The sequence below is a fragment of the Prinia subflava genome, chromosome 12 (genome assembly GCF_021018805.1).
Source record: "Prinia subflava isolate CZ2003 ecotype Zambia chromosome 12, Cam_Psub_1.2, whole genome shotgun sequence".
NCBI lineage: Eukaryota > Metazoa > Chordata > Aves > Passeriformes > Cisticolidae > Prinia > Prinia subflava.
The window spans coordinates 18,984,573-19,011,623 of record NC_086258.1 but is presented as its reverse complement, the minus strand read 5'-3'; the positions used below and the strand labels follow the sequence as shown (position 1 = coordinate 19,011,623).

General features: G+C 49.0%; 1 protein-coding gene across 7 annotated transcripts; it reads right to left on the bottom strand.

The window, feature by feature from the left end:
- Window positions 1-4,996: 4,996 nt before the first annotated feature.
- Window positions 4,997-25,764, bottom strand: EXOC7 (exocyst complex component 7). Of its 7 annotated transcripts, XM_063408975.1 has the most exons (21): window positions 25,605-25,764; window positions 24,738-24,803; window positions 23,515-23,699; window positions 22,757-22,862; window positions 22,037-22,259; window positions 20,832-20,999; window positions 19,819-19,830; window positions 15,273-15,365; window positions 14,214-14,282; window positions 12,925-13,070; window positions 12,551-12,703; window positions 12,041-12,139; window positions 11,369-11,431; window positions 11,000-11,066; window positions 8,472-8,537; window positions 7,297-7,417; window positions 6,787-6,882; window positions 6,434-6,497; window positions 5,900-5,941; window positions 5,593-5,726; window positions 4,997-5,252 (listed from the first exon to the last, which is right to left on the bottom strand). In XM_063408975.1, exons 1-21 carry the CDS (start codon window positions 25,662-25,664, stop codon window positions 5,150-5,152), a joined length of 2,136 nt encoding a protein of 711 aa, XP_063265045.1. In that variant the 5' UTR covers window positions 25,665-25,764; the 3' UTR covers window positions 4,997-5,149. The 7 variants fall into 7 exon arrangements, with proteins under 7 accessions (XP_063265045.1, XP_063265047.1, XP_063265046.1 ...); XM_063408977.1 differs by lacking the exon at window positions 14,214-14,282; XM_063408976.1 differs by lacking the exon at window positions 19,819-19,830.
- Window positions 25,765-27,051: the final 1,287 nt, after the last annotated feature.

The window sequence follows — 27,051 nt, the reverse complement described above, 5'->3', positions numbered from 1 at the left end:
AGCCCCTCCATCCACCTGCTGTGTCCAGCTCCTTTGAGAAGCCCCTCAGCTGCAGCAGAGGAGAGGCTGGGGGTGGTGGGACCTGCTGGATGCAGGGAAGCTGAGGGGAGATGGAGGATGTGGGTGGTGCTGGAGGGGGGCACTGCGGCACAGGAATGTCACTGCACTGCTGAGTGCAGCTGCCCTCAAGAGGCTGCTGTGATTCACACTCCTCTTAACGCTGCAAAGGCTCCAGAGGTGCCTGAGCCCTGTGACTGCCACCAGCCACGGGCTGTAAGTGAAGCCCATCCTTTTCTTCACCAGAAGAGCATCACCGGACCAGGATCAAGTCACTCTTTTGAAAACCCCATGGCAGAGCACAGGCAGAGGTGTTGGTGGGAGTGCAGGGGAGCTGGGATGAGCTGTGCATCCCTACAATTCCCAAGTGTGTATTCCTACAGTTCCCCCATGAAGGTCATGTCTCTATAAACTGCCTCTAAGTCTCTCTGCACAGATTTCACTGTTGTGAAGCCCCATGGCAGAGCTCCCCAGGACTGGGGATGGGTATTTGTCCAGAACCCTGGCTCTCCCTGGGGTTCTGGTCCTGACACAGCCCTCTTCCACCCAGCCCCATGCTTGGCCTTATTTTCTTGAGATTTTGACTGTGAAGCATTTCTTTTCCCCTGCTGAGTGTTGTTATAACCAGATCTTTCTCTCCCCTCAGAGAGGGCCATAAATTGGCCACCCTGTCCTACCAGCAATGGTGATATTTAGTCTAGTCCTGTTCCAGGCATAAGTCACAGAGAGCAGTGTATAAGCAGCTCCATTAATTACATCTGCATTTATCTCCCTGCTCAATCCTTCACAGCCAGGGAAAACATTGAAGCAGCTGCACAAACACAGCTAAAAGCCTTACTGTCCTCGAGCCCTCATCTATGTCTGCTCAGAGAGCGACAGGATCCAACTCCAATGGATCGCACACACACTGTGTGTTCAATCCACTCTCCTGGACAGTTATCAGCTCCCCTTGGGGATGGAGATGTTGGCCCACCCCCTCTGCACTGCCCAAGGGCAAGGGGTGCAATTATCCCCATGTCCCCTGTCAGAGACACTGATTCTGCTCCCCCACCCATCCCACCCCAGCCTTTCTGATCCTCCCAAGCCATGGCTGACCCTGCCCTGCCAGCTGCTCTAGAGCTGCCCAGTCACACCATTACCACATTGAAGACATATCCCATGACACCCCTGACTCAGCTCCCAGCCCAACACCACTGGCACCTGCTTGTCTCTGGTCACTGTTCAGCAATGAGGTCCCAAAAGGTGACAGCAGGCTGGGGGCAGGCTCTGCACAGCTCCCAGCCTGGGGGGCTGCACCTCACTGCTGCCTCCAGCACCCCCAAACCCCTCTGACGTGCACCATGGCTCACATGGCTGCTCTCACCCTCTCCAGGAGCAGAGAGGGGCTTGGTGAGGGTCAGACAGCAAGGTCAGGGCTTTCACATGGTCAGGGTTTTCACAAGGTCAGGGCTCTGTGTTGTGACACATCCAAAACCCCTCCTCATTTTATGGATCCTCACCCATCAATTATCTCACTGGTCTGCAGTCTGTAAGAGTGAACCATGGGCCAGATCCTTACACTGTTTACAGCAAATACAGAATTAGAGAAAAAAGCCCCCTCCAGCTTATCTGACACTGACCCTGCTCCTCTGAGGAGGAAACATCCCCTCACAGCCAGCCTGTGCCTTCCAAGGGCAAACACGAGGTTTGGCTGCCAACACAAAACTGTACTGGGAAGTTACTTTCCCCCTCAAATAACAGAGCATATCAGGCCTAGAAGGAAAAGACAGGAGCATCAGGTTCTGCTGACACTCAACATGCTCCCACCTGAGAGAAATAGCCTCCTGGTCCATTCCCTTGGGAGGTTTTATTTTAAATTAGGAGCACTGCAAGCCCCTCTGTTCCAGTTAAAAATTAATAAAAACATATTTAACTGGAAGTGAAAAATGAATAGGCTAAACTGAGCTCCCATCAAGCCCAAGAGTGGGCAGGGAGATGAGAGTCACTTGGCGTTTCTGAAACCTCAGTTAGTGTGAGCTTTCCAGTGAGATCTCCACACAGATTTATCACTGGGGTTAGAGAAGTTATTTTGGTTTGTGTTTTTTTTTTTTCAAATACTCTGCCAAATTTGCTCTCCAGTCTGAGGAGGCAGCAGGCAGCACCCCCAGACCCTGGCACAGCCCCCAGCATGGGCTGCTGGGCAGCTAAAACATAAACAATGGAGAAATGGGGCTCTGGCCCCAAAACCTTGGAAATTAGAGGCATTGTTCCCTATATCAGGGCAGAATGGGAGGTGAGGGAAGGGTGTCAAACCTCACAGGAGCCTTGGAAGCAAAGGGGAGGCAGAGGGGGCTTAGCCCCATCCATGGCCCCTTGCCATGGTCTCAGCACAACTCCAGGCTCCACTCTCAGGTCTTAGAGGGTCGTGAAAGGCTCAGCTGTGAGAGGGTCAGACCGTGCTGGCTGCTGGTTGCTCTTAATTAATGTGTAGCAAACACATTCCTTACCATAAAAAGCCAAGGAGCACACAGAGCCCTCCCCTGGCACTTCACAGTGTTGGACACGAGCTCAGCCTGGAGGCTGCCCTGCTCCCACCCTGAGGAAGGGGTGGCTCAGGAGAAAACATGCTGCTGCTGCTCCCAAAGCAGGTCTGGCTCCCCACAGCCATTCCCTGTGCAGGGGAGAGGCAGACAGGAGGGAATGCTTAGAGCCAGGCTGAATGGGAGGCTGGATTTAGGGAACAGGGACCAGGTGGCTCAGCTTTAACTCAGGGGAATGAGGGTCTTGATTCCCACCTGGGAGCAGCAGAGTTACCTGTTCCCCCAGGGAACCACCACCTCCAGCTCCTCCTCACTGCACAGATACACCAAGCCCAGCTCTCAGCCCCCGGCAGCCTCTTACCCCCATTCCCTCCTCCAGATGCAGCCAGGGCAATGAGTAGTGACTCAACAATGCAGTGAGCTACTGGTGCTGGCAATGGGAGTGACCAGGATATTTTGCATCCCAGCTCTGGCTGCATCTGCCCCCCAGCCCTGGTGTGGTACAGCTCTCCTGGGGCAACAGGCTGATAGCAAAGCCCAGAAAGGCCTTTTGGTGGGAGCCAGGCAAAGGCACTCCCAGAGCCTCTGGAGAACAGGATGTGGCCCCATCCCAGCCCCTTGAACAATCTCATGCATTTTCTTTGGTTGGCACAGAAGCATCAGCTCAGGGAGGATTTCAGCTCCTGCACACTGAAGCTCAGGTGCTCCAGTAAAGCTGCAAGCAAAGCTCCCCCTGCCCTCCTTGGCTTTCCCTGTGACCATTCCAGGTGAAGTGCCTCACCCTAGGCTCAGTTGCAATAAAACATGTTTTACAGCTCAGCATGAATTCCACGCACTCTCCTCAAGAAAGAAATTCATATCAGACTGCTGCAGTGTCAAAAACACATCCAGAAAGATAGAATCCAGCTCCTTCTGGTGAATGTCAGGGTGTGTATCCAGCAGACTCAACACTGCATGAAACACAAGTCAGCAGAGCTGTGCTTATGTATAAAAACACTGCCTGGCGCCTGCTGGCCTCCGGAGGCTCTTGGATCTGCCAGAGGTTAAAAACAGCAAGTACAAGATCTCAGGTTTCCACAGACGTTTGAGATTTGACAGCAGGAAGGTTTCTGCAGGGAGGGTTCTTGTGAGCCTGCATGGTCAGACACACAAAAACAGTCAGGTGAAGTGGTCAAGACTGGAACTCACACTGTGGCCCAGCTCTGGGCTAGATGAGCCTGTCAGAACTGCTGTTTTTCAGGCATTTGCTACACCAGGCTGAGGAAGAGAAGGTCAGGGGTTCAGAAAGTGCAGGAGCTACATGAACAACATCTGCCTGAGGAAGGCACAGCCCAAGCAGGCAGCTGGGTCTGCCACAGCATGACCTGTGCTCTCATCCAGGTTCTTCCACTGCTCTTCCACTGCTGGCTAATCAGACACCAGCAAACTCTGCTCAGGTGAGTGATGCATCTGCTCCAAGCTGCACAGCAGCAGTTCTTGTAAGTGCTCCTTGCTCCCTGTATTTCACTTGTTACAGGCACCAGGAGAGGGAGGGGAGCAGGAAGTGCCTGGCCAGAGAGCACAGATACAGCACAGGTGCTCCAACGCTCTGAAAAGCCTCGGTGCAAAGTGCCAGAGTCCAGCTCCTGATTCAGAGCCTGCCACGACTGCTCCAAGGCATGTGGGACAGCAGCACCTGCTCTTCATGCTGCCCATGGGTTAAACAGAGAATGGGCTTGGCTGCTCGCAGGGAAGAGATGCATCAGATTTAGGAAGAGAGGAGACAAACAGGGATGGCAAGAAGGTGCTGAGTGGAAATCACTCAGGGAACACTTGCTCTGCCTCAGGTCAATAAGGAGCAGCACCCAGCCAGGCCACCATGGAGCTCCCTCTGCTCTGTCACAGCTGCAGGCCCTGCCATCACCCCACTGCCCCATGTGGAACAGAGCACTGGTACAGGTCTGGTTTGGGGGTAAAACATCCCTGTACATGACTGGATGCAGCCCTGCCAGGCACCCCCAAAACCCAGAATCAGCACTGAGCACCATCACTGAAATAAGTAACAGTTGAGATTAACAATGTGAAAATAATTTGGGGTCCTACAGAACTGAGATTCCCAAAACCCATCAGGGAAGCAGGTGGCACTATCTGGAGCTCACAGCCCTGAACAAAAGGGCTGTACCCATACAGGTTTGTTTGGGGTTTTTTGTTTGGTTAGGTTTTTTTGTTGTTTGGTTGGTTGGGTTTTGTTTGGTTGGTTGGGTTTTGTTTGGTTTTTTGTTTGGTTTTTTGGGGTATTTTTCTGTTTTCAAACACACTCCCCATGTCTGCAGCACACCAAGGCATTAACACAAACTCAGGTGAGGTGGATGTGCCAACACAGGAGCCCACAGGGCAGACTCTGCCTTATCCCATGAATCTGCAGCAAAGACAGCCAGGAGTTAGTGTTTCCACAGGTTTATAAATCTGATAAATACAAGTATAACACCCTGCCCACCACAATGGGGCAGGGGAGAAGGGAAGGGAGTCCCAAGGGTTGGTGAGACAGCACTGGCTTGTACTTGGCAGCTGGAGAGTTCACAACAGCACGAAATTTATGCTGATGTGTCAAACAGCTTCTCAATCATCTCCCCCACCTGGTCCACCTGGTATTTGATGTATTTCTCAGGGTTCTTGGTGAAGGGCACGTTGCCATACCTGCAAAAGAAAACAGGTGACAAACAACTGGAACACAGCAAAGAGTCACACTGGCCCCTCCTGTCACAAATCAGCTTCACTCCTGCACACCCCTCACAAATGTGACAGAGTATCCTGAACAGAGCAAGTGACCTGGTTACAGCTGGCATCACAAGTTTTACATGAGCAAGGAATGAGGGGGACAGCAGATATCTGCAAATAAGGTCAACCTGAGGATGTCTGTGTGCAAAGTAGAGAAGCTGAGACAGGACAATAGGAAAGTGGCTTGCTCAGGCTATTCAAGGCCCTCAAGACCTCAGTAAAGCCAAAGAGGAGAGGACAGTGCTGCAGAAGGTCTCACCTGTTCAAGAAGGCACCATAGGTCTCTTTCACAATAGTTTTCTGTGCCCGGCAGATTTTGTCTCGTTGCTCCATGTCTGGGATTGCCCAGGCCTTCTGGATCTTACACAGCTCCTCCAGCCCATCATTAAAACCCTGTCCAAAGAGAAACTCAGTGAGCATCCCATCTGCAATCACACCTCCAGACCGAGTCTGATGCTCCTTCCCTCCCTTGCTGATCACCAAGAGGTCTCCTCAGGCAGATCTGTGTGTCCCAATCAACCAGGGGATGTTCTGAACCAGAACACAAACATCCAACACCTCCTCACCTTAAAGCGCTCCTTTATCATCTGCCTCTCCTTGTCCTTGAGCTGCAACAAGGAGGGAAAGGATCTTATTTCATCTCCAGAGATCAATACCCAACACCAATGTTTGCTCACAACTCCCCATCCAACCCAAGCAATATCCAGTACTTGGAGTCCCTCTCCTACAGCAGTGAGGAGAGAGATCAGAGAGCAGCACACCCTACACTCAGCTGAAGTAGGTTTAACAAGGATAATTTTCATCCAGAACAGACATAAAATAGACTTCTTCATGCTTTGAACCCTTTCCAAGGGAAGGTGTCAGGGTTTTGAAAATCCAAAATAGAGGCATGTGCTCAGGTGAAGATGTAAGAGTGGAGGCAGAGATTAAAAGACTTGGATGAATCTAGGGCAGGGGGGATCCCAAGGCACTGCTGCTGTCCACTTGTGCCAGCCACAGTGTTCACTCTGCAGAGTGACACTAGCATGAGATATAAAGGGGTTTTTTATGACAATGGAGATGATATTTCATGTCAAGCCCATCCTTGCCCATCCTCTTACCTTCACTCCTGGTTGAAAGACAGGCAGGTTTTTCTCCAGGATGTAATCTGTCACCTTAAACCAGCTGCATGTGCAATGAGACAGCAGAGAAGCAAAGAGTTACTCACACCTCTACCAGAGCACCTCTGTCTTCATCCATGGCCCAAAGGCCAACTCAGACAATACACACACCCCAAGACTTCCCCCAGTGACCCCTTCCCAAGTTGGATTAATCACTTGGAAACCAAAAATACTCTGCTTTGGTTTTAGAAAAGTTTTCTGGTTTAGGTAAATCTCTCCCACTGCTCCAGCAGCACTGGCTCCCAAGGAGCTCCCAAAGGGACAAAAGAGGGAGAGGCAGAGGAGTCTCTGACCTGCGCTGGTAGGTCTGGATCTGCTGCTCAATGAGCTCCCGGTAGGACCTCTCAGCTGTCTTCTGTGTCACAGCCACCAGCTGGATCAGCTCAGACCTGGGACAGCAGGAAACCTGAGGAAGCACCTGAGCCAGCTGCTCTCAGGATGGCAGCATTTCAACCCCCCCATCAACAAGTTCCTTTCAGCTCTTCACAATAAAATGTTACTTGAAATGTGCAAAGTGGGAGGCAGAAGCAACTCCGAGCTACTCTCCAAAGCCACACCCTCAATCCTCCCAAGATCAAAGGATTCTCTAAAACCTAAAGGATCTCCTAATGCTTTTATTTTCCAGTCTCAGGTAATGTGATGTTTATAATACTGCAAAGCCTTCAAAGAGGCAGTTTCAAGGACAGACGAAAAAGGAGGTATGAGACAGACTGGCAGGTAAATGCTCTGAATGCAGAGATCTGCTCCTAAACCATCCCATCAGCCTTGGACTTGAGGGAGATCCACTCCAGACACACACTTACTTCTCCAGAGATTTCAGAATGTAGTTGTAGTTGTTATGCAGAAAAATGGCACTCAAAGCTGGGTCTTCATAAACCTTGGATTTGCTAAGCAGGTTAAGCTGCAGGTTGCCCAGAACTTTGCCTTGAAGAGGAAAAAACACAGAACAAGAAGTTTTGCACTGAACCTTATTATTGACAAAGCAAACCAAGCTGTGGGCCCACAGCCAAGGGAACAGCACAGGCCTGAGTGCCTGTACGAAGGCTACAATCACATGTACTTAACAGTCCTTACACAGATTTTTCTTCAGCAAGTCACCAGAGCCTCTCTGCAAACTACTGCCTTCCATGCCTTGGCAACGGGTGCACTTTGGGGTCAGAGGAACTCCCAGAACCTGCCAGCTCAGGTCTCAGAAGCTGAAGGACCTGATCTCCATTGTAACAGAAAGAGAAATCACTGATCTCACTTTCTTAAACTCCTCTCTGACAGCTGGGAGCCTTCACGGGGCTGAAGGTGACAATTGTTTAAGGAACAGCCCTGCAGCAAAGCCAGCTGCTGCACTGTGCTTTGTCCTGTCCTACTCTAACAGTGAGACTCCCAGTCTGACCCTTTTTTCATCCCTCCCGCCAGACTCCAGCTCAAATGTGGGAAGATCACATGGAGAAGAGACACAGCCTGTGCTCTTCAGCCAGGAATGAGCCCAGTGAAGGCGTGTCCATGGGGCAGAGGCAGGAATGTGATGCCTTCTAGGGGCTACTTAAAAGCAGAGGCTAGCCAAAATTAAGAAAATAAAAAGCAGTTACATATATGGAAGGGCCTTCAGGTACATTTTGGGTGGATGAAGCCACCCAGGGGCTACAGCCAAAATTGAACAGCGGGTTGGGTTTTCATACTTTTACTTTGGTACATTTGCATGTTGGGGGTTAATCTTTCAATACAGCTTCAGGTAATGAAGTCATTTATCCCATGTTTGCTGCCCCCAGCTCACTTTCATTTACATTTCTTGGTGCCTGAGACAGTGAGGTGTCCTTGACTCCCAGGCTAAAGAGGAATTGTTTTGTCTGACCAAAATGGGAAAGCAGTAGCTAACACTGTACATTGAATTTAGAGTAATACACTAAATAATTGCAGGATTACAAATGTATGAAAATCACAAAAGCTAAAATCCTAAGGCCTCAGAGGTGTGCAGGGTACTCACAGATGTAGGTGCTCAGCAGCCGCCTGCTGAACTCTGAGCTGTAGCTACTGGCTGAGGAGCTGGTCTCTGAAAAGGAAAGTCTCAAGCCAGTTAACATGCCCTGGGAACAGGGGGTTTGTGGTCAGCCTGCCTCTTTTCCAACAAGCCTCATCCCTGTTGCTATGGAATTAGCTCCCATGGACAGTGAAATAAGCTCCTGCTTCAGAGCCCACTGTCAGCAGCTCCTCCAGGGTGAGGGGGCAAGAGCTCTGCACCCTCAGTTCTTGTGTCTGCATCAAGTGCAGAGCACCCCGCAGGAATCTTTCCTTCCAGGTGCTCAGTGATCCTTTTGATCATGAAAAGGGTCATTAAATTCCTCCTCCCCATCCCTTCTCCCAGCCTGAAAAGGGTTGGTAAGCACTAGAAACTGGCAATCAGAGAACAATGAGCTGGAGCTGTTAACAGCAAGCACACAACAGCAATTGAAACAAGCAGAAGGGCTCTGGAAAGCTTCACCATCCCCATGGTTGCTGACAGGGCCTGCCTGGCTCTAGGAAGGTCTGTGCCAGCTTGGGAGGCTGCCCCTACAGGCAGCAGTGACCCCAGGCTGGCACCTGCTCCTCTGTCTGGAGATGCCTTTCTGCCCTCCAGGGCTTGTGGGCACGGGGCCCACAGGACACGTGGGGTGGCCACCTCCTCCTGCCCCCTCCAGAGAGTTTGGCAGCCAGACCTAGCTCGGGTGGTCCGAGCTCACCAGCACCCCATGGGAAAGGCCTGGAGGCTGCTGTTGCTGGGAGCTGGACAATGAGGAGCTGAGAGCACACGGGATAAAGCACGACAGCAGCTGGGCCAATCTGCCACCTGTGCCAAACAGATTCAGTGCCATCACCGCGTCTTGAGCCTGTTTCAGCTCTTGTGGCATCCCTCATTGTCTGCTGCTGACAAGCCCTCCTATTCTCTCCAGCCCACTGGCAAGGATTATTTACCCTCCCCTTTTCAATTATGTGTTAATTTATTTACAACTGCTGGAGGATAAAGAATCAACATACATCACCGGAGTCCAAGCAATATGAGCAGGTAGGTGTGGGTAAATTTGCTTACCTCTGGGATCTAAAGGAATATTGTATGTGTCCCCAAGAACTACAGAGATTAGGCAGAGCAGAGAGAAAAGGGGAGGGACGAGAGAGAAAAAGAAATGCAAAAGTGCAAAAAGACAGGTTAGAGACCACCATTCCTTTGAGAACAAAGCAGATATTAACACAGAGCAGCCACAGGCAGGTGCACACGAGAGCAGGCAGGAGTCCCTCCAAGGCCACAAATGGAATGGAGATCACAGAGAAAAGGCAGAGTCCAACCTCCTTCCCCTGCTGGAGACATTGTTTGCATAGTCATTGGCTGTATTTAGTGTAACACCTCATTCCAAATCAGTCCAAACCCGCTTTCAAGACAAAGCTACCTCAAATCTATGCTGACTTTTCAGTCAGCTAAGACAGATCTCACTGCAAGACAACATGGACATGTCAAGACTTCCAAACAGTGCTGACATTGCAATTCAGGGGACAACATGGGAAACAGTTGATTGTTACAAGAAAAATTTCAGACCACTTCTTTGGCCAAGGAGAGAGCGCCAAGGCCCAGAAGGGACTGAGCACACTGAGCCTGCAAGTGGAAAAGGCACAAGGCAGTGGCTAGAGGAGATGGGGCAAAAACAGAGACATCTTAGTTTGAGTTGATTTAGAATTAGCCAAAGTTTCCAAACAGAACTTTGCAGGTAAGTCTGGAGGCAGCTCTAAGCTTCATCCTACCTGGGCTCTTTAACCCTCTCCAGTCTGTGCCTCCTCAGGGCCCTGTGCCCCCTGAATCTCCAGTCTGCTCTATTCCAACCTCCTTGAAAGCACAAGCTCTGCCAAGGCCAAGAGCTCTGGAGAGCCTGGAGCTGCTGCTCTGCACAGAACCAAGAATCCCACTCCAGCTGATAAGCAACACCACCCTGCTACACAGGCAGCTCTCAGATTCTGATCTGTGCATTTATTTCTGCAGTGAGTCTCTTCAGCAGTCTGGAGAGCAGAATTAAAACTTTTGTCTCTGACAAAATGGACAAATGGCTCCAGAGTCCCAGCTTGCCCCTGTCTCAAGGCTGAGGAGATTCTTGCTGCTGCTGTTGTACTCTGAGCAGAGGATGGTGCTGTTCACCACACACAGCCCAGCTGGAGCAGCCACCCTCACTCCAGGACAGGCACACAGCACCAGATTTGGAGCTCACTGGCCCAGGCATCCTCTCTCAGAGCACACCAGCAATAGCCACCATCCTCACTGTACCTGTCAGGAGCAAGTGTGGAAGGCCAGCAGGGAACTCTGCATCCCTTGGAGTTCTCCAGATAATCAACTATGTGGCCATGGCAGATCGGAGGACAAGACAAACCACAGGGTGAAGGACAGGAGGAGAACAAGCTCACAGTGCATGTTGAGGTTTGGTCACTGCAGGGAAGATGTCCAGGGAATCTGAGGAAGGAACTGCATGCCCAAGCAAGCCCCGTGCATGTATGTACCTTGTGATGCCAGCATGGCACCTGCTGTCTCCTGGAAATCCAGTAATTGCTGTAGGAAAAGGATGGCCTAGAAGCAAGGGAGGGAATTTAGGAGCAACCAACATTACATCTCCTGTGCTCTGCTATTAAGGATCATGGAGAACCACTTGTCCCCCCACACTCAGAAATCACTATACTCCTCTGAACTGCTGTCCAGAACCTCTGGACTGTTCTCCCCACACAGTCCCACCATGGCTGAGCAAAGATCACCAGCTAATTGTAATTGTTAATGCCAGGACACCTTAATTTAGGAAGTCTCCCTACTGCTCTTTTTAAAACTCCTTCAGAAGCTGTTTTCCACAAAGGATGGTTCAAATCATCATCACGTACGTTGCTGGTGAGTTCATGAACTGTCCCATCTTTTGGCATGTTGTATTCCTTGTCTGGATCATTCTAAAAGGGGAAGAGAGAGACGTAAGGTGAGCAGGTAAGGGGAGACACCTACAACAAAACTGCTGCTCCAAGTGAGCTGAAAGCTTCCTCATCCAGCCACTGCCAACACTCCCAGGCCCAGCTCCTGCAGTGCCATCTCCTGGTGCTCAGAAACCAGAGCTGCCACACACCCACAGCTCAGAACCTCAGCCTCTGCTCAGCATGTGACCACCTTCAGCTCACCTACCACTCACCAAGCCCACCTTACATAGCGACAGCTTAACATGAGTCCCCCAAAACTTTTCAAGGCAGCAATTTTCCTTTCTTTTTAAATAGGATTAATTCTGAGATAGACTTGGTAACTGTAGAGCCTTGGATGTTCATGTCAAATTGTTTGTAGTATAAGTATATGCATTTTGTAGTTAAGGATGTTAGGCAAAGGCCTTCTGTGTTTGAAGCCAGCACCAAGCATTTGGTATTTGCCTGTCCCAAGAATCCAGCAATCCCGTCCCAAACTTCAGCCAGAAACTACATGGTCTCATGGAAAGCTGGAAATTAAACTAGGGGTTTTGCTCCAAAAAAGTCTCTTTCAAGCCTGACCTGATCAGAGACCACTGAGGAGAATCCTACCTTAATGTTGTCTGCAAACTCTTCCAGTGCCTTAGCACCAGTGGTCTCCATGGAAGTGATCAGCCCTGGCAGTTTGTTCTTAGTGCCTGCTGCAGTTCCCTGGAATCATTCCACAACAGATCAGGAAAGAAAAACCTATAGTATCTGAACTTCCACCCAGCACCTACCCTCCCTCAATCCCCATCCCAGCATTTCATTCTCAGCTCCCCATATGCCAGAAGAATATTTACAGCACCATCAATACATGAAATCCCACATTCTCCAGGCAGAAGGGAAGATGTGGTGGTGGTCCATCAGGGTCAGGATTTGAACTGAAAGGAGCTGCTGCTGAGAGATGCCGAGTTGCTGACTCACCAGCTCAGAAAGGAGCAAGACACTGCAGTGTAACTGCAGTCCATGCTGGGGGACAGAAGCAGCATGGCTTTGCTTAAAGCCACTGTGATAATCCATTTCAAAAAGTTCTCCAGCTAATGCAAGCCACAGGACCCTCTCCAATCCCATCACATTTACCTGCAAGACCTGGTCAAATTCTGGCTTCATCTGCTTGAGATGCTTGAGGATGGGGAAGATGGTGAGCACAGCTGAATAGTCGTGTCGGATGATGGCTTTGCGGGCAGCTGAGACAATGTTATCACCCTCCATGATCAAGTTATCCAGGGACTCCTGCAACAAAGCCAGGGACTCATGAGGAAGGAACAAGACTCCTGCCCATGAAGGGCTCAATGCAGGACACTCATTCCATTGACCATTTGGCTGATCCATCACTCATGGCACCAGTGAGGGACTCTGAACACGTGTTCTCTAGGCTCTGTGCAGGCCCTGGTTCCCTCAACAGGCCCTGGAGGACAAGCCAGCATCCTTTACAGCACAGAGGCTCAACTGACCTGGATGAGAGAATCAAAAGTCTTCTTCTGGTGGTGCTCTGGGACTATTTCTGTCAGGAGCTGGTATTCGCTCTGGGCCAGTTTGACAAAGGCACTGACGCAGTGGATGTACGCGTCGATCTCGATGTCGAACACGTCGTCCCTCCCTGCAAGGGCAAGATGCCTCTGGTTTACACAAGGAGCATCAGATTCTCCTGGGAAAGCTGGTTCTGGCTTTGCACCCAGCCAAGTGTGAGAACAAGAGTTATCTCCTCACCACTCCTGCCCTGGGTTTCTGTGTGGGAATTTCTGAGTACCCTGCAGGAGCCAGGAAAAGTCACCTGCAGTTCAGGAAATGCACATCAGGCACCACCTCTTTCCAGCCTCGTGACAGAAGGGAAGTTTGGAGCTCTTCTGGGACACAGACTAAATTTAATCATGGGCTTGAACACAGCGTACTAAACTCAGGAAGGTCTGAGGTGAATTATTCAACATCTCTGCTTGTATTTTTAGAATTCCTGATCTCCATCCACCATGCAGATGAAGAACTGCCATTTGGCATCAACACTGCTGGGAAATAAAGGCTGTCCTGGAAGGCAGCTTCTTCCCATTTGCAGAAACAAGACAAAAATCAGGCTGATGAACATTTACATCCTATGAAGCAGGAATATCAGCACAGCTAGGTGAATTATCTGCCACACAATGTTGCATACAAATATCTGAGTCCTAAAATCAAAGATCCTACGTGGTAGGCATGAGAAGTGATACAAGAGCCAGCACCAACTCATGCCAAGCACTGCTGGATGTGTCTGCAGGACAGACACAGACCCCATCCTGCATGACAATAAGATGACACAGTGAGACCCTCTCTAAGCTGTAGGCTGCTGCTTCTCTCCTCCCAGAGACTTTTGATGGAAAAAGAACCAATTCTTCCCTATGCTGACAGGTCCCTGAGGTTGATATTTTCAAAGTTTTGGTCAGCAGAGGACACACAGACTGCCTGAGGTACAGTGGTGCCCTGCAGTGTGTGCTGTGATGACCCCTTCCCTGCTTGCTTTGCTTCAGCACCCAACAGGCCAGCAGGAAAATGTCCCTCAGCACGGTGACCTCTGGTTCAAAGCTGGTTTCTTTGCCTGAGGGCTAGGGGCAGGCTGTGATTAGTAGCAGTGAATTCTACTGAGAGGAGCCAGAGCTTCTTAGCCAGAGAAGGCTCATGCTTCAGGAGGGGAACAGCCCTGGCTGCCCCATGGCAGTGGAACACTCTGGGACGCAGGGGGGCCACTGGTAGCCAGTGCCAACCCGGTACTTACCCGCAGCCAGCCCGTGCTTGTCGCCCAGGGCATCGGAAAGGTGCTTAACGCGTGAGTCATGCTCATGACCTAGTGAGAGGGCAGCCGGCACAAACAGAAGGCGCAATTTATCCAGGGTGGTCACAGCAAGGATGCTCACTCTGGCTGGAAGCTGCTTCGAGCCTGGCTTATTTGATCTGGTGGATATCTTTTTCCCTACAGTCCCAGGAATGCTTCCTGACCAAATCCTTTTGTTGGGCTATACAGCGGGAGCAACCCTTTGAAACCTGATGAGAAGTGTGAGTTGAGTTGTTTCTTGGACCACAAGAGCCCCTTGAACCTCCTGCCATATGTTCTAAATGGGATTGCAGGCCTCAGAGTCCAATTTTTACCCACAGCCATTAAAAATCCAGACTCAAAGCCCCTCTCCTGCTCAGTATGAGGATTTTCCCCCATGTGAGTGATGTTAGTCACCATCTGGGGTTTAGCAGGCCAGAGCAGAGGTGCTGAAGAGACCTGCTCAGGACAGACTCATAGCAGGAGGCAGGAATGTCTTAGAGATGTTTTGAAGCATCTTCTCCCTTATCTGGCACAACCAGATAAGATCTCCCTTATCCAGGAGCAAAGGAGGTCAGAAAACAGGAGACAACCATTTAGGCAGGTGTGCACAGAGAAGATGTACAGGCACAATGCACTAAGCTACCTGTGGTCCAACACTTCAACACCAGGTTTGGAAAGGTCACTGGGAAACTGAATGTCTCAAAGTCCAGGCAAAAAGCAAAGAGAACAGGAACACCACAAGCAGATGTCAGCAGAGCTTCCATTATCCAGGTGGCTGTGGTGGGTCACTGTTAAGGTAACATTCCACCTCTACTCATGCTTATGGAGATTTTGAAATTCAGATAGTAAATTCTGAATAAGTAAAATAAATAAACCAAAAATAATTTGGCCCTCCAGCATCTTCTTGGTTCCCCAATCCAATGCTGTCCACCAAGCACTGAACTAATGGAAGCTCCATCTGGAAAAGCAAGGCTGATACACAGAGAAAGTCAAGGGTGAAGTAGCTGGAGCTGTGATTACCTTCCATAGGAATGAGGTTAGAGGCCCCCTTTTTCCCATCTAGACCATGCTGAGAGTACTGTTTCAGAAGGTTCTGAGCCTTACGGATCGTGCCTGTCACCAGAACCAAAGAGAAGAGACAAGAAGACCTAGAAAATGAGTGAAAGAAAACAAACCCAGAACACCAGCCCTCCACCAGCAAGTCACCTGGGCCCAGCAAGAGGATGCTGGGCAGCAATGAGGATGCTCAGCACGGGAACGTGAACCCCAAACTCATGTCCAAATGTGCAGATACAACGGCATTTCCAGAATGTTTCCCTGCTTTGAGGCTGGGGGCATAAATTCCAGCCAGGGACACAGAACCAGTTTGGAGACACAGCATGGTATGGCTGGGTGATAAACACAAGCAGAGAAGGGAAGGCATGAAGCTCCCTTCTCTGTAATAGGTTTATTGAAGTTGGTGCTCTGCATCCAAGCACACCAGGTTTGCTGCTTCTCCTCAGCTGTGGAAGCAGGGTTTTGCACATGGACAATTCCTGTCTGGCAACATGTGGCCTGCCCTCGGAGCCACAACTGCAGTCACTTAGTAAGAGATGCCTTTCTGAGGGGTGTTTTCTGAGCATAATCAATAAAGAGCCATCAGGAGCCCCAGAGCCAAGGAATGGTACAGGAAGCAGTAAAAGGGTGACAACCTCTGGGCTTTTTTTTACAGCAGTAATTCCCATCACAGGAATCCCAGAATAACAGATGCTGTCCACCCATGTGTAACTTGCACTAAGCCACCCTAATCCCCAAGACACTTCTCTTCTAAAGAACTGCAAATCAATTAAAACCATGGAAAAAAAAATAACACTGGGTTAGAAGATTTATACTTTAAAACACACAAAAACCAGACAGAACAGAACAAAAGGCAGTGCTGGATATACAGCTGGAAAGCACAAAACAAAGCATTAATGTGACAACTGAAGCCTAGGCAGTGTTTCCACATTAAAAGGTTAGTTGTCATGCAACAAGTTACAATTATCACAAGCACACCGACACCCTCTCATAGCAGAGCTTTACTGTTGCCTGCACAACAGGGAACTGAAGTTTTGGGAAGGTGGAAGGGGTTTCTATAGGAGACCCAAATGAAACAGAACCGGGCTGAGTAAATGAAGAAGCCAAAACCACAAAAACGCTGCTGCCAAAATTAAGAATTGTTCTTCCACTATAAAGTAATAAATACTTCAAACGTGAAGAAGATCTCTACTTCCACCACTAACTGTGAGCCACAGTGCAGCCTGGAAGTGAGTATTGGCTGCCCAAATGCTCCCCAAAGTGAGCCCAAGTACACACTGCTGCACACCTCTGGAACAACCTTCCGGGGCAGAATTCATCCCATAAAGGGATTTATGGCAAGGGAAAGGAAACTTCAGGCCCCCTCAACAGTGGGGGAGAACAGGAGAGAGTAACCCTTGAATTACTGAACTGCCTTAACCTGGTACACTTACCAAATAACAGAACAAGGTTCCCAAAATGTAATATTTCACTGGTAATATTGTCCTTCTACCAGTTCAGAGTGTTCTTAACTACTTTGTAAAGGAAGAAAAAAATCATATCCATGGAAAACTTCCTTCTAGCAGGAAACTTCTCACCTCTCGACCCACACCTGGGTGGTGGGAAGTCTCATGCCCTTGCTGCCTGATGCATTTGCTCCCAAGCTTCTGCCATATGATGAAATGAGGGCTATGCCTCTTCTTCCAAGCTTCCTGATGCTCCTCACACCCCATATCTCCACTTTATTCTTAGCTACTTCCAGAAACCTCAAGAGCCCGGGCACACCAGCAAGCTCCTCTGAGCAAGGAGGGCTCTTCCTTACTGCTGCTCCCATGGCCCAGCAGCTGCAGAGCAGCTCAACTCAGGTACTGTTCCTCCACCTGTTATTTCACCTTTCCCATTTTCAAGCATTTAGTGGGAGGGGAAGAATACAAAAGAATAAAAACAGAGGGTGAATTAGTGTGAAAACCAAGCCAACAGTACAACTGCTGCTGCTGTCAGCAGGCTCTCACTCCACAGGTATTCTTTCACAGCCCATCCTTGATGGTTTCTTCCCTTTTTCAAGTTTTTTCCTCTCTTTCTCAATTTCAGGAGCTGATTATGCTACGTTTTATTTGCATAAGCACAATTACCTGTGTTTACTGACACACACTGAGTGTTCAGTGTCCGGGGGCATCACTTCAGTGCTGCTGGATCCCTCTGACTTGGCATCATAATTAGGCTTTAATGGATTCTGGTGGAAGCCAAATGCTTTTGTTCCAGGATTGTTTTCCCTATTAAACAGCTCCCTAACCAAATGGGACTGTGTTTCAGCTCCTAATGAAAACATCACATTCAAGCCAGGCAGTGATCAGTCTGGGAAACAGGAATGGGCTCTTTATTCTGCCACTCAACCTGCCTTTAGGTACCACCTCACTGGAGCACTAAGGACACTGGAAAAGAGCTCCCCTGTAGTCTGGAAAGAGCCTCCAAAGGTCAAAAAAACCCTGAAACCTTTGCTTCTGCAGCCCAGTTGTTCCACAGAGTGGAGTTTGGGCATGCATGAGACTTTTTTCCAAATGCAACTCATTTCTCTCTTCCATTAGGCAGTTTCTATCCAAGCAGCAGGGCAACACATCCTCTTTTCTCAAGCACCAGCTGCAGGAATCTGCATAAAATCAGACAATGTCCTCTGGCTTTTGCAGGCAGCCAGGCTAGGTGGCTCTCATCCCTCATCCCTGAGCTGCCTGCTGCTCTCAAGCCAAAAGAGAGCACAGGGTCTACAGGCATCACAAGGAAGCCTCATTTTATGCACATACATTTGCAGCAGGATGATTTAGGAACTTGGATACACCTGCTCTCTGAGAGGGAGTGCTGACATTCCAAACAGCAAACTAAATCCAGAAAAAGCCCACAATCATCTTGTCACTGTCAAATGTCACTTAAGAGGAGATAACTCTGGTTTAGAAGCATCTCCAGCAGTCAGATTTTTAACTGTATGATGTAACAACAGGAGACAGCATGGGGTGCATCAACAGACAAAACAGGAACAGAGAGATGAACACCCTCTGAAACAAAACATGGGTATGAGCATGTTCTCTAGAATCCAACACAGTCCCTGGGGCTCTCTCTGCCAGGTTACCCTACCCCTAATACCTCACCTTCCCTTTAGCCTGTCTTGTGCTTTGTTTTGTGGTAAAATAAAGCTATAGCACATCAGATTTAGTTTGTTATTTACCCCTTGACACAGGTTAAAGTGTGCATTGGGGTGTGCACTGGGATATTCTCCCTGAAGAACCAAGGAAATTAAGTCTCTTGTTGGAACTGTCAGAAAACTCCCTTGTCTGAAACCCAGATTGGCAGAACTTGGCTTTACTTACTGAAATAAAGTAACAGAACAGAAAAAACCCTTTGTCCAAATTGAACAAAGGCTAGACCTGGGGACTCAAACACCACCAGATAATGTTGCTGTGCCAGTGTGAAGATGGTGAGAGACCTCCACCTCAAGAGCTGTACTTGAAAGCTAATGGAACTGCAGAAAAAACAGTGAATCTCTGCCTGAAGACTCTATTTGTCTCCATTTTTAATTTCACTTAAGTACAACTCAGCAGTCATAAGAGATGGCTAGTGTATGAGGTTCAACATCCACTGTCCTTCAAGAGCTCCAGTCTGGTGCTCTGTCTGCTTCATGGAAGATTGGAGACAAGTGAGGCACTATTTTCTCCTGACATTACAATAACCCAATGGATCACTTGAGACACTCTTTCCTCCATGCACCATCAGACCACGCTCCACCTGCTCCATCTTACAAAATCCAATTGAACTGGGCATAAAGACATGAAAATCTTCTGGCACGTCTACAGCTGAGGCTTTCCTCATGACGAGTAATTCTGATTGTCCAAATGCATCCACTTTGGAGGAATCCTGTTTGTAGGAACTTGTGTTCTCCAATGTGTGGGCTCCTCTCTATGGGAGCATCCAAGATCTGGGACGCTTTTAAAAAAATCCCAAGAAATTTTCAATAATCTGCCCATGAAACAAAAGAATCTCTCCCATCTCTGACTCTTTACCTAAGAGCACAGGGGAAATACTATCACTTGTTAGGCTGCTCAAAAATGTTTTCTGACCATGCTGAATACACAGCAATAAAAACACAGGAACCTTTTCAGAATCAGGTGATAACTGAGAAGTGTCGACCAAATCTGAAGCATCTGCAACCTGAACTTCCCATGGCTCAACCACAGATCCCCACCAGTATCTTTCAGTGCCTCTGAGCCTTATCAGGTGGTTCTCTGCTGCCAGGAGAAAATTCACTGAAATTCACAGACCAATTCCATCAGCTTTCAGGGACAGTTCCAGGGCACAGATTGAATTAAAAGATCACAGGGGTGATGTCTGGATGTCACAGCCTTCCCCAGGCAGCCCTCCCTCTCCAAATATCCCAGGCACACCCTCTGCGGTAGCAAGAAGAGGCCCAGCAAAGCCTCTCCACACACAGAAGTGAAGAGAGCGAGCACCAGGGCCAGCACACACACACACAGACACACATTACCTGGGATGAGGACTGCATTCACATCAGGATTATAAAAATAAACACAACATAATTAAAATGGGTATTTCTTCTTCCTCCCTTTCCCCATCCCATCCATTCCCAGTCCCTACCCACATTTCTTACTATTTTCCTGAACCCATTAAGAGTATTTGGACAACACAGGACAAAATAGGGAAGGGGAGTATTGGCCAGGTAAACCTACAGAAATATGAACTTTTCTGATGTGATCACTGCTACAGAGGAGACAACAGAGTGCTGGGACACAGAGGAACAATATCCCTGTGCTGGCTTCTGCTGTCCCTCCTGGCTGTGCTCCCACTAGATGACACATTCCAGAGATGGGAACTCCAGCCCTACACTCCCAAACTTGAGAGACCAACCTCAAATTTGCTGCACCAAAAGCAGCAAAACTGCATTGTGAGGAGAGGGGGAATAACCCACCAGCCCCATCCATGGCTCTTCCTGAGACAGGCTGAGGCAAGAGCTTTAAGAGCCCTTTTAAACTTCAGATAATGTTGTATCTCATTTTTGTAGGCGTCTACCTAATCCCCATCTCAGCTCCTGGGGTCTTCTTGCTTTCTGGCACAATAATAATTTATTCATAGCTAATGATTGAAGTGAGATGTTTTATCAAATATGAGCTTTCTATTTGCTGTGGCACAGGCTATACTCCATATATCAAGGCTGAGGAGCTGATCTGAGGTGTTCTCAGATCAAATCCTTTCACAGCCCCCTCAGGTCTCTTTTTCCTCATCTCCTTTGTTAATACCTTTTGTCTCCCTGTACACAGGGCCTCTCTGCTGCCTTTACAGCACCCAGAGAACAGACCTGATGGCTTGACAGACAGACAGAGTCTGTAATCCCAATGCTGAATCCAGAGCAGAGAAGTGCTTACCTCCAAAATCTCACCTAAATGTCCTAAAACCACTTTTTAGACACAGAGTTGCCTCAGCAATGAGGAGGCCTGAAGATGTGTTAATTCCCAGTGCAGTGACCCCTCCTCCGGGACTCACCTGGTCTCTTGAGTGGCTTTTTGGTGGGGGTGTCTTTCCTTTTGTTCTGAATGGCAGGGGAATAGGGCACCCCAGAGGAAGAGCTGTTCTTACGGAAATGGTCCTTCAGCCCCTTGATGGAGCGGTCGAGCTGCACAGAGCGAATCTGGAAGTAAACTGTCATGAAATCTGAGGAGACAAGATAAAAATGAGATTAGAAGCCCACAGGGAACACTATATGGTAAAGCAGACACTTTGTACCCCTGCAGGGTCTTACAAGCATTGGTGTGGGACCCCAAATTAGCATCCTTCCCTCCTAGAGCCTCTCCTATTTTCTTCAAAAACTTCTCCCTTCCCCTGCAATCTTCAGCCCTCCCACCACACACAACCTTAATTCTGCCATTACCAAGTGGTAGAACCAACAGGAGATATTTGTGCAAGACACTGTCAATTCAAGTGCTCTGTTTCCAGCATGAGAGACTTTACACACTTTTCAGGATTCAGGACACTTGGGAATTTAATGAGGTGCTTGTCATTTGAAAGCAGAATGCAAACTGACTGATAAAATGTGCTCTATATGCATGAGTTGCCTTTGATCTTGGAAAAATTCTTAAGAAGCTTTTAGGGATGCTCATCCTACTTGGTAGGCACAGTAATCCCCCCTCAGGAGTAAATCATTGAGGTGGGGGGTGATTCTTGGAGCTGCATGAATGTGAAAGTTCACATTTCCTGTAAAAGTCTACAAAGTCACAAATCCTGAAGGAAAAGTTAATAAAGGACTATAAAGCTCTAGGCAGTTCTTGATGCTGCAGAACAGGAAAGGAGAAACATGTACAGAGTGAAGAAAGTCTGTGCTGCTTTCCTCCTGCCTTTGGTCACATTTTATACAAAGAGTTCTGGTCATAAATATTTCCTAAATGGGAATGAGTACCCAGTACCTTGCACATTTATAAAACCTGAGCAGTGGATAGCTGCAGCTTCATCTCAAGGCATTACAGGTCCAAGTGCAGCGGATTTTTGCTACAGGACAGATTTTGCATGAACATAATTTGTGCTTTGTTCACACAGCTCATTCTGCTCAACTGACAAACCACTGCTTCAGTCTCACTACAAAAAAAAGCAGGATCTTCAAGTGCTGGAAAGACTGAACTGCTCAGCTAACAGGTGCCACTAAGGCATCACTCACCCTGCCAGGGCTGCCAGACGCCCACAGGCAGCAAACCCACCTTGATTCCTGCCGTTCTCCACCAGCCAGCCCGAAATGCGGATGATGTCGTGCAGGACACTCTCCGGGAGGTGCTCCAGGGACATCTCCTCCTGCGTGTCCATCTCCTCGTCCCCACTGATCAGGTCCAGGATGAGGATGGGGGGCACTGGTTTGGTGTGTCGTGTCATCAAGCTGCGGAACTCCGATTCTAGGGATTCCTTGCCCCGCTCAAAGAGGGATTTCTGGCACAAAACAGCAGGACAGAAGCAGAACAGGACTTCTATAATCAGTCACTCATGAGTACTTTTTGCCTAAGAACATCCTTCCTAACCACTGTCAAGTACTGCAGGCTTCAAGCTCCAACCACACCTGTATCCGAGAGACTTTTAAAGTGAATCAAATTTAAGAAATGCTTAGGAGTTGTTCAAGTGGGTTTTGAACAGATGACCCATTCTGCTCAAGCAGCTGAAGCACTGACAAGAGCTGCTCAGGAGGAGGTTCAATCAAATCCTCCTCTACAGGTGCAAGAGCTGCTTTCAGAGTCCTCCTGGCACAACAGAGAGAGAGCAAAATGCCAGGAGCAGAAATGCTGCTTTAGTACAGGCTTAAACAGAAGCCAAAGCATTCATTCCTTCAGCTGTGCCCACACATCACCTTCCCCAGGCAGCAAACCCACAGCCTCTCCCAGCAGGGCTGTGTCTGTCCCCTCTCCTCCACAGGTCCCAGGTCCATGACCCACCACACGGTTCAGCTCCGGGCTGTCCGGGTTGTTGTCCTGGAAGTATTCCACTGCCTTCTGGATTTTGTCCATGCAATTCAAGTATTCCTCCAACCTCCCCGTGGGGCTAAAAATAAAACCAGAAATAAAAAGTAATGCCCTAAGAAGCAAACAAAATAAAAGAAAGCACCGGACCACACTCAGGATAAAAATAAGGGAAATCTCAAATCCCTTTTCTTCGGCTAGGTGGAGATGATGGAATTCCCTTCTGCCTGCATTCAGTGGATACCCAACCCACACAGCAAGGGCAGAAGTACTGAGGGTGGAGCAGAACACAACTCTCAGCCTTGCTTTTCCTCTCTCAGACAGGCCCTGATGGGAAGGCAGAGGGAACTGCACATGCCACCCCAGACAAGAGCCATCCAACACCCTCCCAGACCAGGGGGCTCCAGAACAGCTCTGGTACAGCCTGGATGCAGTGACAACCTCAACGGGCAGGGAAAACCCTTGGGAAAAGGGCAGAGGGAAACGGGGAAGCCACCAGTCCTCATGGAGATAGCTACGGCTGCAGTTCTGCAAGAGCTGGAAGAGATCCCAGTGCAGAGTCTGAGCTGTCTTTGCCCTGTGGAAATGGCTGAAAGTCAAGTCAGTGTGGACGGGGGATGAGCAAACAGTGTGGGAAGGCTACCAAGCAAGGGTGTGTGGAGTCAGCTCCCCTACCTCTATCTCAAAAATCCAACAGGATGAAGCTCCCAGCAGGATCTGTCTGCTCAACTCACCCTTCCTTGATGATCTTCTCTGTGTCCTTGGCCACATGGTAGTAACTGATGACGTGATCCAAGCAGGACAGGGTCTTCTCCACGTTCTCCTGCAGGCGCTGCAGATTCTCTGTCTGTTTATGGACAGGGATGATGGAGTTCTCCAGCTTCATCAAACGGCTCTCAAAGGAGGAGAGGATGGAGACCTACACACCAAAAGAGAAACCAACAGCTCAGGACTTCCTTCCTGTGGAGTGGGGTAGGAGTTAGAGCAGGGAAATCAGGGATCTTCGGGGCCTGGCTTTTCTTTTTGGGCTCTGCTACTAATTTGCTATGGCTCCTTAGCAGCTGTTTTCATCCCTCTACGTCCTGATTTTTATTAACAATCACAAAACAGATCCCCTGCCATATAGGAATGGGCCAATCCCAAATTAAATGCTTGCAAAGAGTGAAGGTAATGTTCAAAGACAGTATAAAGGACAAGCAAAATTTTATTAGCCAACAGAAAATCAACCCACAGGAACTGCCTGGAGGTGCCCCACATAAAAAGAGCAACAAAAGCACAAACCAGCAGCCCCTTTGCTCCACTGAGACCCAAACAGGAGCTGCACAAGGACCAGTCTAGTTAGAACCTTCTCTTCCACCACAGATATTCAGTTTTTACAGAGGATTGTGACAGCACTTCTGACAGGTGGAAAACCACAGCAAGCTCATAGAAGGGTGCCTCAGTGTCATCTTTTCTAGGCCAAAAGGTAATTCCTAAAAGATTCACTGTTATGTCATGTTTTCCACACTTCTCTGGTGGTGCCTCTGACTTCTTTAAAGCACTGAGACCAAAACTGGACATAGTATACAAACTGAGGGCTTATGAGCAATTATAACACAATAATTACTTTTTACCTTTACACAGAACACTCGCAAAATACAACTCCAAACAAAACCTGAATTACGAAGCAACAACACGATGCTGTTGCACAAACTATTCTGAAGTTTGTTAATACTTGTTCCCCAAGAGAGAGGATTGAGTGTAGCAGAGACGAGGCCACCTGCTCATCTGAGCCTTCAGCAGAGCAGGAGAGAAGCTCAGGATTGAAGCATTTCTCAGGTTTCCCCTTTGCCCAGTCACTGAAGTCCAAAGTGGTTTATCACTCCACATCCCTCAGATGAGCACAACAGCCTTGAAAACTAATAAACCTAAAAACCTATGAAAAGGAAAGCCAGGCCCAACATTAGAATCTCCCTACCATATTCTTGGTGAGCTGGTCACTCTTCTCAAGGCTCTCTTTGATAAAGGACAGAGTTTCTTCTTCCTGTAAGATGAAAAAATACTCTTGAATTCTAAACACCAGGGTTTAAGTCACTAAACATTACACACAGGTTTTTACCAATCTTGTAAACTCTGCTGCAAGCCATGTTTGGTCTGATTTTGTGGCCACATTTTAACATTATCATCTCTTAACAGAAATCTGGGCAAGTAACCCAAGGTGGGGACACATCATGTAATGAGTGAGGGGTTTATGAATCTGTTGTTTCCCTTCAATGCCATGAGCATCAGCACAATATAAAATTAACACCTTTCCCACTGGGGCACAACGACTCAGAACACACATCTCCCTGCCACAGCACAACACAGGCACCTCCAAATCCGCCGGGAACTCATGTACCCAATGCAAAGCAAACCAAGGGCTGGTTTTAAATCATTAAAGCCCACAGACGGGGGAAGAGCAGCCCGTAAAGGCTGGTTTTAAGTCCCCAAAGCTCCCAGGTAGAGGTGGAATTGCCACCTGTCAGGGCTGGTCTCACAGGCTGCACCCGAGACCCTGCCGGGAGAGCCCCTGATCCTCCCAAGAACGAAGAGGGGAAGTCCAGGCCCAAAGTGGCGAGCAGATGCCCTGACCCTGTAAACCAGGCCTTGAAGGGGACCTGGGGGTGTTGCCAAGCCAGGAGAGGGGTGATGAGGGCCTCGGGGGGTCCCGGGACGGCCCCGGGCCCGGTGAGCACCTCCAGACCCAGCCTCATCTCCCCGGCAACGCCAGGGGGCTGCGGGCCCAGCCTCAGGCCCAGCCCCCGGCCCCGACAGCGCCCGCAGCGCCTCCCAAGCCAAATCCCACCTGCTTGAGCTTGTCCTCGATCTCCCTCCTGCGGGCCGACACCTCCTCGCTCGGGATCATCGCGCCGGAGCCGCTCCGCCGCTCGCTCCCACCGCGCCCGGCCCGTCACTGCCGCGCCGCCATGATGGGCGCGGCGGGGCGCACCGGGCATGCGCAGAGAGCGCCGCCGCCATCTTGAGAGTGGCGCCGTTCAAGAAGGCCCCGAGGGGGTGATAGGGGTGAGAGCGCATGCGCACTGCTGAGCGGCCATGTTTGGAGTGGCGGGAGGGCTGCGCCGCCATCTTGAGAGTGGTGCGATGGGTCACTGAACCACAGGATCAATTATTTTGGATTCTGAGATCATCGAGTCCAACCCGTGCCCCAACACCACCCTGTCAAGCAGACCTTGGCACCCAGTGCCACGTCCAGTCTTAAACATCTCCAGGGACAGTGACCTCCCCACCTCCCCCTGGGGAGCCCATTCCACTGTCTAATCACAATTTTTGTGAAAAAATTCCTCTTCATCTCCAACCTAAACCTCCCCTGGCACAGCCTGAGACTATGTCCTCTTGTCCTGAGCGTGGCACTGTTGCGTAAAATTTTCTTAAGAGAGGATGTCCTTTGATGTTTGATCTTTGTGTACTTTCACACCTAATCAACAATAAAAGAGATTTAATCCGTGAAAGATGTAACAGCGCACAAGTTCTAAGTGATGTCGAGGTGTTAGAAAAACAAATTGCTTATTGGTAGAATTGCCTTGTTAAGGTTTAGGGTTTGACTTTAAAAAATTATCTTAGACTTAGGAGAAGGTAACAAAGGTTGGGAAGAAGGATGTACTACTGATGGTGGGCACAAAGAATGCAGAATTTATGGGCCACGAGGACATTTGGGAGAAAGCCCGAGATTAGGATGAAATTTATAAAACCAACTCAGCAACTGGGCTGAATCAGCTCCAGCTGAGTAACTGTAATTCCAGCAGGGCAGATCCAAGAAACCCACCAACCCAAAAGAAGAGAAAGACTGAGCACATGGGCTAATTACATGGCAAGCGAGAGAATAATTTCCCAACTGAATATGGAATAATAATTAATAAGACAACTATGTAATTTATAGCAAATTAACACAAATTCCTTTGTTTGCTTAAATGTATAAATAATAAAAGTTTGTGATAGTTGTCATGGCTTGATCTGTGGAATTCCAATGAGCACCCAGGCTTGTGCAGCTCTGAAATAAAAAATCAGTGTCTCTCTTGAGTGCTTCATAATTTGTTTATTGCATTGAGGGTAACAAATCCGATTTCTGTCCACAACAGATGTGGAGGGAGAGTGCAGGGGCTTGAGGGAAGTGAAATTACAGAACTGTGTGAGTTATGTCAGCCCATCCCTGTCCTGAATCCGCTTTCTAGGGGGAAAGGTTATCCCACAGGAGCTGCCCCTGCTCCATCCCACAGCACAGGGGAGGATGGCTG